The sequence below is a fragment of the Cinclus cinclus genome, chromosome 1 (assembly GCF_963662255.1).
Source record: "Cinclus cinclus chromosome 1, bCinCin1.1, whole genome shotgun sequence".
Classification (NCBI taxonomy): Eukaryota; Metazoa; Chordata; class Aves; order Passeriformes; family Cinclidae; genus Cinclus; species Cinclus cinclus.
In genome coordinates, this window is record NC_085046.1 from 96,444,664 (window position 1) to 96,458,488 (window position 13,825).

The 13,825-nt window shown below is 35.5% G+C and overlaps 1 protein-coding gene across 1 annotated transcript in view; it reads right to left on the minus strand.

The window, feature by feature from the left end:
• The window catches only part of DOK6 (docking protein 6), a 240,860-nt gene that overhangs the window by 85,776 nt on the left and 141,259 nt on the right, over positions 1-13,825 (minus strand). Inside the window, exons 4-5 of the mRNA XM_062500783.1 lie at positions 10,222-10,341; positions 438-627 (exon numbers count right to left, since the gene is read on the minus strand). Of these exons, the coding sequence (XP_062356767.1) occupies positions 438-627; positions 10,222-10,341 (310 nt within the window). The remainder of the gene's footprint in view (positions 1-437; positions 628-10,221; positions 10,342-13,825) is intronic.

Genomic DNA, 13,825 nt, shown 5'->3' on the forward strand with positions numbered 1-13,825 from the left:
GTGTAATGGAAGTTATTCCATTCATACTTGTGTGATGTTTCCATGATCCAGAATTAATTTCTTCTACATCAAAAGTACTGAAAACATACCACACTAGTGTTTAAGCACAGTGAGACTCATAAACCTTAAGAACGACATTTCAATCACAGTTAAATAAAAGTCAGAGGGAGTTTAAGCTCATTTTTAATATAAGACATATTAACATTTATTTCAAACACTGGCCTGAATATACTGAAAAGTAATATTCAACAAAGGGAAGCCTATGGAGAGGCTATGTATTCTGTCTTGCTTTATAAGGAGAGGCTTATCTAACATATCAGACTGATTATTAAAAAAAAACAACAAAAAAAAAAAAACAACAAAAAAACCACTGCTTATTTACTCTATTTTTTTTCTTTTTTTTTTTTTTTTTTTTTTTTCCTCTCCTTAGCTCTTACCTTCCGGACTCAAATGTAAACCACGTTGAGTCACGTCCATATCTCCTCAAAGAGCTCAGAGGCCACATGACCAGCTTGACCTTGGCATTGTGGATGTCCCAGAGATAGATGTTTTCATGTGTGATCTGCATTGTACATTCCCCATAGATATCTAAATTTGGTGTAGGCATAAGGTATACATTGAATCGTTCTGGAAAAAAAAAAAACAAAGTAATACATCACGGGTTAAGCAAGATTTTATACTGAGGGAAAAAGAATTTGAAATAAAGTCTTTAGTTCAAATGATCCAGAAATCAAAGCCAAATTTCTGGCTTTAACAGAGGTGAGGATCCACTGATGCTGAAGCATAAGAGAGGAGTAAGAGGAGAATCATCTTCATTTCATTTTCCTTATAAACAATGCAGCAGTCTGAAACATCTTTCACAGATGATCTGCATGTTCTTCTTGGACATATGCTCCCAGCACCTTCACTGAAGTCCTTTTTTACCCTCACATCAAGGTCCATGACTCTTTACAAATCCAAATTCACAATGACAAGAACTCTGACAGAGATTCCTATTCAAAGAGCAGAACTAAAGTTATCCTGGCAAAATATGTATGTGCAACCATTGCCTCTTAGAAAAGCTGCCCTTGAAATTGCAAATCCAAGTTTACTTATTGAAGCATGTTAATAATTACATTCCTTGCATTCAGTTTCTGTTTATTTGCCAAAGTCATTCTTATTTGCAAAATTAATAACAATTTCAATCATTTGTTGCTTTCTTGAAACATCTGATTCAATATGATATATTATTATGGTCATGACATCAATCACTATCAGCTGCACTTCACTTGCAAAGTGCACTTACTGCAGTAGGAGGTCAAGGGCATTAATAATTTTCTGAAGTGCCTGAATTGCATGTGATTTAATAAGCAATGCAAAAAAAAAAAAAAAAAGGGAAAAAAGGAGAAAAAGGGAAGAACCAAGATGATGTAAAACACCATTAACTCATATGGAAAGAAGCAAATATTTTTAGAGAAATTTAAATAAAAATGTGAATTTCTTTGAAGAATAACTTATTTTTATATTATTTGCTTCTACAAACAGTGCAAAACTCTGTTAAATTTCTGGTGGTACAGTTAGAAGTGCCAGCCTATATTTTAACACTACATGCATTGCAATATTAGGGCTTAATAGCATCATATGGGAGAGTGCGGGTCATTCACAAATTTCCTCTCACAGTTTTTTTCATCTTTGAAATGGGTAGAAATGCAAAATGTCAATTCTACTGCCTGAAGGGTGTTAAAAAAAAAAGGTAAGAACAATTTAAAGTATGAGCATGAGCAATGCTTATTCAGTAACAATATTAGGAAAGTGTTCTTTAAAGGGACAACTGATAGGAAAAGTGCCTCCAATTACTTGATAAAGTAAAAAGGGTTTGGAGTAGAATATTTTTAATCCACCATCGAAACTGAATTTTCTCACACTGCCCTCATAAAAATTAGGAAGGAATTTAAATTTAAGTGAGAGAAATTTGTTGCAACACTCAAAATCAGTTTCCTGTTCTGTTTGAAATTCAGTATCATAGACATCATGTCTCTAATTTCTAAACATTTGGTATATATATGCTTTTTACAAAACAATTAAAATATTGCAAGGAAGTTAATATAAAATATGTTATAAGTGTGCATGAGTTTGTATGTATGTGAATAAAATAGCAAAAGTTTGAGGAATTAGAGAAAGCAAGGAACTGCTGGCTGAGCAATAAAAATTGCTGCATAGCTATAAGTAAACTTGTCATCCCCAATGTTGTTCTATTTCAGTCAATTTAATTTTGTCCTATTAATGACTCCCCAATTGACTCATTTAGTCACAACCTCTTCTCCCAGACCCAAGTTCTCATTAGTCACACTAATGGGTTTTAGCCCAAAAAGTTTAATTTTATGACTAGGTTCCCATGTGTGAAACTCCAGACATTTTGTGAATGTCTTGTGACACACAGCACAGATAGATTAGCAGAGGCTGCTGAGATCACTGAGGAGAATTTCCCCTGATGCTCAGAGGAATGCATGGGGCAGGGGTCTAATGTAATGCCTACTAAACTAAATGGAAGAATTCACACTTGGGAGTAACAGGTCAAAGACTGCATTGGGAAGGGAATGGTGGTGAAAAAGATAACTTCTGCTTTGCGCTGAAGTTTTATATATATATATATATATATATATATATATATATATATATATATATATATATATATATATAAAATGTGTGTATGTATATACAGCCTGTCAGTATCCATATGTCATTGGGATTGTCATGCAGAAATTCCTCACAACTGTGCAGGTGTGCTTTTATAATATATTAGACTCCAGTTTTGCATTGCCTTGCTGTCAGTTATTGCTGCTTCCCTCCTCTATCTGAAAGAAAGATGCAGTAAGTGGCCTGTCAGCTCTTTCTCTCTTGCATGACACGAAATAACACAGTGTATCTATAGGGGGATGGGGTTACTGTATGAGAATGAAAATCTTTCTCTTTCCCCGTCTTCACCGACAGAATGTCTCAGACAACAGAAAATGAAAAGGTACAATTATTTTTTGAAGTAAATATTAAACTGCTGTGTGGAGGCACAAAATATTTCAACTTACTTTAGATGTTAACAGGATAGTCATGAAATGCTCAGCTTCTCTGATGTGTTTGAGGATATTATTGCATGAAGGGCATTCAGGACATAAGGTATCCTCAAACTGTCAGGAGTCATTTGCTGACTTTGCATGGGAGGTCAGTGTCTAAGGTGAGATGTCAGGGATTAAAGGAAGTATGTCTGATTAAGGTGAACATCAGCTGCAGGGCAAAACATAGCACCCTTGGAACTGAATCAAATTGGCAAGAAAAACAAGTGTACAAACATATGTGCTGGAGAAGATTGAGGATGGATAGATTTGCTTTTGGAACAAAAAACTACTTTTGAATAGTGGGCAGCTGAGGACATGGAAAGGTGTAGATACTATTAAATGGTTTTATTAATTAACATGCAGGGTCCAATTTTTCCATTTCAGAAACCATTTGAGCAGGTATGTAGCTAATGGTAATACAGTCATTCCATCTTTAGTGTCATGTTTACCCCTTACACTTATTGAGGCAAAAAGAAACATTCATCATAGGCCAGATTTGGGAGCCCCCGCTGAATTCTGGCACCAAATCTTCTGAATTACATTGAGGAGGTTATTTTGCTTCTCTTTGGTTCAGATACCATCTCCATATGAGTAGGATGAAATAATAACAGTTCATTGGCTAGTAAGATTAAGCAAATAGAAGTTAATAAGGGACCTAGAAAGTAGGGAGATGGAAGAAATCTTGTTGGACAAGATAAGACTGGGACTGAACAGGCACAATTCCTCAGAATTCAGGATTCCAATCCTCCTCCCTTCCCTAAACTGGTGAGAGCAAAGTTCAGGGAGTGGGGGACTCAGGATGAGAAAAGAATGCTGCTATATTGCTACACTTATTATTCCACTCAATATGACTGCTCTTTCCCATCTCCTTGAATAAGTGGAGCAATGCTTCATCATACACTTAGTGCATGTAAAGGTGTTTAGCATTTGGGCTTTGGCAAGAGTATGACATATAAAAATGCTTTCCAGGGCATAGGAGAATAAGAGTTTTTATGAAAATGAGCATATTGACTGAGACGGAGACTTGGCAGAAACTCCAAAATGTTCTCAGCCTTCCAGCTGCACTGGGGGAACAAAATAACTGGAGCCTAGTGATCCTGATTCTGCCATTTTATCACTGGATTCCTTTGGTTAAATCATCCCAGCTGGAAAATCAACCAGATGACATTGCACTCTCGCAATCCAGATGCTTGGTTTCATTTCAGCTTTAATGATGGGTAAAAAATTACTTATAGAAGAAGACAGGTTGGTGGCACCTAAAAAAAAGAAGCAGAGGCTTTGAAAGCAAATATTCCGTTTATAACTGAAAGAAACTCCTCCATCTATGAGACTTCTGCTGCTGACCAGCTGTGGCTAATTTTCAGGTGGAAAGAGAGCTTAAAGTCTTTAAGGTGCAGCATTTTGTGTTTATTCATACCTCAGGGCTATTAGAATGTTGCCCTTCTGCTGTATGCAGTGAGGACCCAGGATTTCAGAATAATTTTTTTCCGTTGCTTATAAATATCTCCTTTTCTTCCATTAAAAATGCAAGCATTTCAATAGAAATATAAAGGTAGATAATGCTTCAAATTGTTTCACTGGTAAGTAGTAAGGTACAGAAGACTCTGAAGTCACATTGGATTAAGATTAAAACTGAAAACACCTTACTTTTCTGAATAAAGCTGTCTGTGTTTCATTTATTTAAAAAAAACTCAACAAACAAATATATTGTACCAAAATAGATTAAGGATGACAGAAGATGAATGAAAAACCATGCAAAGTGCTTTTATGTATTAAATTACAGAGATTCTACAGACCCTAGAAAATGCCTTAAAACAAGTCAGCTCTGTGAATGTAATTACAAAGTCTCTATGCTTTGGCTGTAGCTTGTAATCTCAATATGTAGCACAAAGAAATGCCTCATAATCCTCTTCTGAGGATTCAAGGACGTTGTTCACTATGAAAAGCTACATTTTTACTAACAAGAATTAATGAGTTTCTTGCAATTAAAATCCAGAAAGCAAGACTGCAGCTCCTGTGGAAGGTTTTTAAATTAAAAAAAGAAGGTAAAACCAATGTTATGAAAGAAGACAAAACTTACAAAGGAAGTAATTTTATGAAACGCTAATTTAAATATTAGACAAGGAGGAAAAGCAAAAATTCAATTATCTTTCAAACTTTAGAAATAAAAACTAGGTTTATCATGGAGTAATTTTTTTTAAAAGAAATTAAAGCCTCAAACCACGTAATTAAAAATCTTCATATTGGTATCGCAGGAATGAGTTAGGAGTAAATAAGATATAGCAGCAAAGGACAGACCTGGCCTTTTCTTCAGTTTAAAAATTTGCATTTTAACATTTGCCCATTTTCTTCAAGTTTTACATCAGGTTTACAAGTAACGTTTAATAGAAGATGGTTTAGTACAAGTATTCAGCTATTTTAGTGGTTTTATTTAGAATTCAAAACTGACAGGAACAGCGTCTTCATCAAACAGATGGACCTGCTCCTAAAAAATGAATTTATTAATAGTCTACACATAATTCTTTTTTTAACCAATATTATCTTGAATATTCTGATTTCTTTTTCACAGTACATATAGTCTATCATTGTATATTGTCCATTTGGATGACATCTTTCAAATTGCTTCCTTTTATAAAGAATGAAAATAGGGACATATTGGACACATTAGCCATTGTGAGAATGGAGAAGTTCTAGATATGACATCATATGGATAGGTAAAAATTACAAAAGAACCCCAAAACCCCCAAATTTGTTTTTGTCCTTATGTTTTGGCGTGTATTGCAAATGCTTCCAAATGCATTGAGAGCTGGAAAGGAAGCTTCCAATTCTTCCAAATGAAGCCAACACTCTACATTTACAACTTCTTTGTCTAGTAGCATCTTGAGAAACCTAAGGATTATGAAATGTGCATGTAAGACCCACAGCGTATTGCTTAGAAAACTTTTCAACAGTCTAATCAGATTTTAGTCCAGATTTTCTCTCATGGAGTTACAACTGTGCATTATTATTTGTCTTATCATTGCATATAAAGCTTCACTGCCATTACACTAAATTAATTACCTGAATAGGATTCTGAAGTGAGGCCTCTACCACTTTTGCTTTCATACTGTATTTTAATTTTTTAGCAAATAATCTAAAAGGAAATTCATAAACACTAGAGACCATGTTAAGTGTGTAAAGCAATTTAAACAGAAACAAGGTTGCTGCTGTAAGGCTAAGGTTCACCAACAAATCATTTAGATTTGCAGGAGAGAGAAGGCAAAATGGTTGGAGAGCAGCAGAAGCTGCATTTCACGTCTCACTTTAATTGGAATTTGTGCATCGTTCCAAGCTAAGCAGCCATTAGTTGTGAGCCTTAAATTCAAAAAGAAAACCACCTAGTAGTAATTTTCTGCATCAAAGTTTACACAGCAAGACTTGTGGTAATATTTCTGGAAAGCAATAATGGAGCTGAAATCCAGTGAGAAGCTTTCTGTTACCGATGTGCTTTGCACAAGAGTTGCTTAGATATCTTCTCTATCCTTCCTACAAGATGCAGTAGCAGAGCTCTGCTATAAGCAGAGCATCTCTACAGTTTGCCTTGTTTTGCTGTCACCACTGCAGAACTGCTTGGTGCTGGAGGCTCAAACAACAGCACAACTATGCCAAAACAGATTTCACTGGCACTTACTGAGCAGCCCAGAACAAAAAAAGAATGCCTCTTTCAGGTACCTCCCATTTCTGCTGTCATGTGACAGAACTGCCTTGTGATTGTATGGCCTTTGCACACCAAACAGCAGGTTTGTCAGCACTGGGAGCAAACTGTTTTGCAAACCATGTTGTTGCATTCCTGCCACAGGTGTCTTCCCTTCTCAAATCTGAAGCTCATCTCAGAAGAACCACAAGAGTGAGACTGGGGGGATAAACAGGCTCAGAAATAACAAAAAGAGCTATTAAGTAAATGATAGAAACCACACATATTTTCTTTACCAAATATTTTCTGAAATGTAATTTTTTGTGTATAAAAAAAACCAAGTAGCACGTAGCAATTTTAGTGGTCTCAGGGCATATACAATAACAATTATGAAAATTATTTCAAATATTGCAAGCTGAGGGTAGTGTCTGTGGTGGTCACATACAGGAAAAAAACTACAAATCTACACATCAGAAAGTTGGGGGGTTTTTCAAGAGAGAGCAAATTTATTTATCTGTTGTGTTTGGTGAATACCCTTACACCATTGCAATGTCCTTCAAGAACAAGAATGGGCAAGTAGTTGAATACATGAAGAACACTGCATATTAAAAATATTATCTTTTGGAAAAGGTAAAGCAGCTCATAAAAAAAAAAATCAACCCAACACTTTATTAGGCTAGCTGTTCTAGTCCAAATTTTACACATTTCAGAAAATCTTTAGTGAGAATTAACTATTTGAAAAACACTGAGTGGAATGGGATGCAATTAATGCTTAATACACCTGTTCTTTTGGGATTAATTTATATTATATCATAGAGATATTAACAGTATGACACCATTATTCAATGTCTTTTAGCCTGTAAAAGTGAGAAAAAAAATTATCTAAAACTGAAAAACCATTAGCACTATAATATTTATTACAATCTGTGGTCCTGCTCAAACAGTAAGAGACATCTTTTGTTCAATGACCTGAAAGAAAGCCTTTGTATGGGTCAGGCAACAGAACATGAATAAAACTAGATCCTGAGGCTGTGAGACTCTGTTGCACATTTTACGAACTGTATTCTCACATCTCTGTTTCAAATAAGCATTAATAAATCTACTAACTCAAGAGGAATTTTGTGAAGTTGACACACTTGCAGTGTTTTGAAGAAATGACATTCAAAGGTACTACACTGTTATTCAGTTTTTATTTAAAGCAAAAAAAATAAAATTATCCAGAGAGTGACACAGTTGCCATTTTCACAAAGAGCAATATTTTAGGCACTTCATACACATAGCCTTTCAGTTTCAGGTCAAAAAAAAAACCTCAACAAGAATATTTATAAGCAAAAGCTCAGTAAACTTTCAAAAGTTTTTGAGGTGTCTTTTGAACTACCATTTTGGATAGCATGGGTGTAAAAGCTGCAATATGGGGAAAATGTGCAAGAAAATAAACTAAAAATCTGAAATTATTCCACCCAAATCACCAAGTGATTCTACCCTTGAACTAGACACCTTCCCAATAACACTGCCATGTGGGGAATGACACTGCCAGGTTTGCAAAATAAAACAAACAGCATAAATTGAAGGGATGGTTCCACTCAACTGAAGAAATCTGCTATAGGAATTTGAGTGCAACTGCAGGTTCTTACAGCACAGCTAAATGAACAAAATGTCAGATTTCATACCTGTAGTAAGAATCTCTGCACTTTTTCCTCCTTCCAAGTTGATTAAAAGACACCCACAACAGAATTTGCTTTGCCTCTGAACAAGATAACTTTGAATTTCAAACATGCTTATTAAAATGCAAAGTTGTGCATCAAGGGGATGAGAGAAGGATAGGTATCAGAATTACTTGTTTGAGATACTGTAACTAATGATTTAGCAGAGCATGCTCATCAAATATTGGATTTTATGTATTCAGTCACTTGTTTTAAAAGAATACAGCTAATGATACCCTCCATGCATTATTATTCATGTGATTTGTACAGCAAATACATGCTTTGCCTCTTTGTTTCCTTTCATTTGTTTACTTAGAATAATAAAGATACTAATTATGTTCATATATGCTGGTTGGTAACACTGCAATTAATTTCTGGACTAAGGCAATTGAATCAAGACTAGTTCATACAACAGAACTAATATATGCCTCCTAGAGGTCATGTGTATCTAACTAGATATCTTTCAGGAACATGATAAAATGTAATATTTGTCATCTATGTCCAAAAGCTGCTGGAGAGTGCATGAATTCACTGCAGAAAGAGCTTGACAAATTTTAAGCTACTTTTCTGTTCACATCCCAGGCTTTTGACAAGGTTCATTTCCTTCCACATTTGTGAAAGACCTCCACCTGTTCACACAGTTCTCTCTTCAGTAGCATGCAGACGAGTTTTATACCTATAGCCTATGAACATATAGCAGATGGGGTGCTTTGAGTGCTGTCTGATCGTTATCACTTTCCTACAACATTAGTAGCTCTCCCTTTGTTAAGTAGTTTGAGACTACAAAATGAGTTCTGTATCTCATAGCAGGCAAACAACTTTATGAACATTTGAACTTCTTTGAAATCCTATTTCAACACGTCTGCTTTTTGAACAAAATTCCTTAAAGATTTCTGTATGCTTCATACTGTGTGCTATTAGATTCAGAGAAATAATATAATAAATATAGTGCCATACATTCCATAATTTCATTACGTAATTTTGTTTATAATGATAGTTGGCTTGATATTTTATGACCACTGAGGCAGTGTGTTATTACTTTGTTGAAAGCTATTGGATCTTATAAAAGCATCAAGACAGTAATAATCATCGAGAGCTGCAATTTAGGGAGGACTAAATGAGCACATTTTCTGTTGCCCTCGTGTTCATTAATAGGAATTAAATGACAGTGTAATCACAGATTTTGTTTTGTTATTGCCTATTCCATCCACTAGCATTCTTCCTGTGCATGTGTCTAATCCAAATAGCCTTTAGATGAAGACTTAGAACTCAGGCTTAGTGGTGGCAAACATCTGTCACTACCCTTTTCACCCATATTTGACAGCATTTAGATAATCCTGACTTCAATATTCAAAACAGGTAGGAGTTTAAAGCAAATATGTGTTTTGCAGTCTAAATTGCTGTTGGTATGTTCATCGCTGTCCTTAAAAGGCTGCAAAACAAGAGCTGCTGCTTTATTCATCAGCACAAGAGCCATCATTTCCAGAAACAGAAGGGTCATGTCCATCATTTCCCATGACAGGAAAGTCTGAACACAATGAAGACACAAAGTCACTCTATGTGTATTATTTGGCATGGAATTTAATCATCTTTATTTGTTAAAAAAAATAGGCTTGAGCTTCAAAAGCATATCCAAATGCTTAGTTACAATGATGTGCTTCCAGCTACTAGCAAAAGTCCTCACAACAACAGGCACAAGCAAAGATGGCATGGTATATCACCTAAGAACTCATCCAGGAGCAAATAAGTTACTTACCATTTTGTTCTCTCTGGACTCCAGCAGCAAGCAAATCTGGTTCCCCAAGACTTATATCATTGAGCCTGGCCCCTAGACATTCCATGCAAAGATGTTTGCACCACTCCTCTGCCTCTAGTTCTGAGGAAACAGAAAAAAAGATCCATAAATGTTGATATTTTTAAAAAAAGGTGTGAAGTTAAATCAATACTTTCTTACTGACAATATGTTTGTGTTGAGACATGAGTTATTAGCATATAGTCCCACACTAACTTTTTTGCCTCAACTTAAGAACCTCTAAAAAACGTTCCGTTAGGAACCCTTTAGGACTGCATCTTCCACCCTCAAATTTGAGGATAGGAGGTGGAGTTAACAAAGAAGTGGAAAAATGAATTTTCAAGGCAGTATATTTCTAGCAGTCCTTCTGGAAGAAAAAATACAGTTTAGAAAAACTTCATAGATAATAGCTGAAATATTCTTTACTGCTTTTTAGGCAAGTCTGAACTCTTAAGGTACTTTCTTTTTTGAAAGGTGCCAGAGCATTATTCTAAGAGCAAAGGAAAAACAGTAATAAAATGATCTTCAAATGCCAAACTTTCCTCCCTGCTGTAGTGAAAGACTAAACATGCATCATCTCAAGTTGGAGCTAACAAGGTGTGAAACTACAACTAAGAAAAAATCATGCAACTACACTGTTTTTTATTTGCAGGAAAGACTTCACCCAAGGGAAAGAGAGCAGGCTCACTACCACGCACTCACTGAGCATCCGTGGTCACAGTCAGTCTCTATCTGATCGTCTTTAACAGTCAGGTGACTCCAGTGATCTAGAAATGCTAGCATTAAACTGCCAGTTTTTTCAGCCCTTTTTTGGGGCACATTAGGAAAACATTTTTTTTACAATATCTCCAATGTGCTGCTGAAACTTGGAGAGAGAAAAATACTGCATGCAAGCCCCAAAGCATTTAGTGATGATGAATCATTAGAATTAGTGATTTTTTTTTAATCTGAAAAAACTCGTCTAAGCCTAATTGGTACAGTCCTCAAATTCTTGCCTGGTTAGACATAGACCTCATAGAAACATTTGCTGGACAAGAAAGGGAGACAGGCACACAGTTACAGGTCTCCAAGAACCTTTGGACACTTTCCTTTGTTCAGTGTCTTGAATAATCCAGGAACAGATCGTTTTCCCTCCTGAGTTATTCTGGCTATCAGCTGATTAAGTTCTCAGAAAAACAGCTGTAATAAAAGATCCTATTTTGGGATTTCTGAGTCAAATATGGTTGTTGTCACAAGAATTTGGGGGTGCTTCTTCAGAGCGTTTTGAGGGCTGTGGTGTCCCTTAACACTTCCTCTTTTTTTGCAGTCTTTGTCTCAGAGCACAGATTCCCAAACTTGGTCTTCTCATAACATCCTCACCTTCTAGTGGTACGAGACAGAATATTATGTCAGTAACATACAGATGACATCTAGCTTTCTAGATGAAAAAATACTGAGGTATCAGCACACTGTTTTTTTATCACTGCTACAGATGCAACTTCCCTCATAGAAGTAAGAAGATAATCGATTTATCTCTGGACAGCAGTAAAAATTCACAGCTTTTAAAAGAATCAAGATCAATTTGTTTAAACGCCTACTTCCAAAATTATTCTACTAATACACAAATAAATTTCCTGTATATTTTCTCTTCCTCTCCTTCAGCACTTGCCATTTCCTGGGGTACTTGTGAGGTCTTTTGACAGAAGCCATGCCTTATAAGTTCCACTTTCCCATGGAGAGGGTTTCATGCCAGGGAGATAAATGACAGAACTGGATCCCAAGACACACTGCCCTATTCTGGCAGCATGTGGATGGAGTGAGGGAGCAGGGCACCAGCACACAGGTAAGAAAATGGAGGTGCCATTGAGTTACCCAACAATTGCTTCCAATTACAGATAGAGACAGCACAATCAATGGGCAAAGCTGGTAGCACAAAGGTGACAGTGCAAATCTAGGCATGTGCTCCCATGGATTTTTTTGCTTCTTTTCTGCCTAAACTGTGTCACAGAACAATATATATGCTGACAGAATGCATAGCTCTATATAAAGCCTGCAATTTTTCCTGGAGTGTGGCCAGGATATAACGTTTTATGTATTTTGCAAAATCTACATTTTATTACTTTTTTCATTGTGCTTGCACCCAGACTGAAAGGGTTTGTACTGAAAATGTAGAATGAGATGATGGTAAACAAATACTAACCTAACCTTTCTAATACTACAAATAACTGAGAAGAAAGTAAAACACACTGGTAATTCCATAAATCCAGATTAACATCAATATATATTCAAAAGACGACTTGTGCAAAAGCAACAAATCCAACTTATATATTATCACACCAAATTTTCAGTAGATGTTTTTGGAAACAAACAAACAAATGAAGTGTTCAAGGAAGCTGTTTCTTCTATGTGTCCTTGTTTTGTCTCCTGAATCTACTTGCTTCTCTCTTTTACAGGAACTTCTAGATAATGAAAGTTTGGAGCCAGAAATCAGAGTGTTCAACTGGCAGTTTATTTTAAACTGCTGCCTTATTGCTGCCAGACACTGATGATTAGACTATTCTCCAACTGCCATAGAGAAGAAACTTATCTTAGTATAAGCATTATAAGATCATGGCTATATTTTGCAAAGTGTAGGCTATAGTATGCATTGTACTGCTGTATAACTCAAAATTCCTATCTTGTCAATCTTCTAAAATGACTGACTTCATGCTACAGGAAATATAGTTCAAATGCAGAGCTGAAATATCTTCCCACAGACCTGTGAGGATTTGTGTTTGCTGTCAGAAGAATCAACATTATCTACAAATGTGTCTGGAAGGTCAAGGGTATGAAGGTGGTGTATGAGTTAGTCCTGCCTAATGCATTCTGATAACTATTGCTTACTTACAGAGATTTGCTTTCAACCTTTTCCTTGATGGACATGTGAAAACTTTTTTTTTTAAAGCAGGTGAATTACTTTTCAAAACCAAAGGCTTGGTTCTCCTTTTACCATGTGCATCAATAAAGCAATTCACCATTCTTTAGTAAAATGTCTACAGAATATCTCGTGCTTCTGGGAAACAAATTAAATTTTACTTATTATACAAAAAATTATTTATTATGCTTTACAGTACATAAATGTGTCATGGCAACAATATTTAAGAATGCCAGGTACCATGTCAGAAAACAGAGATATCTCAGTTACTGCTTTATTTCGATTAGATGCATGTACAGAAAGAGATGAAATATTACAGTGAAACTGAGTAATAAAAAAGTGTCAGCAAAATTGTCCTCTTTAATGCATGTAGATTAGATTTATTAGCGGTAAATGCAAAGTTTTTAGTCATAACTGGTACTTGTCATTGAAAAATTTATTTTCCTTTTAAGATAACCGAATTCCTGGACTGAATGATAAATTGCAAAGCATGCTTTCACAGCTGTGAATAAAATCAAAATACTTGCATTTTTATTTTTACTGTTATTTAATTATAAAATGCTACAATACAAATCTCACAAGGTGAGATAAAATGCAAAGAGATGGGAGACCTTAAATAGACACTGTTTATTGCATAAGAAATATTACTGGGAACAAATTTGTAAACTTGTTACT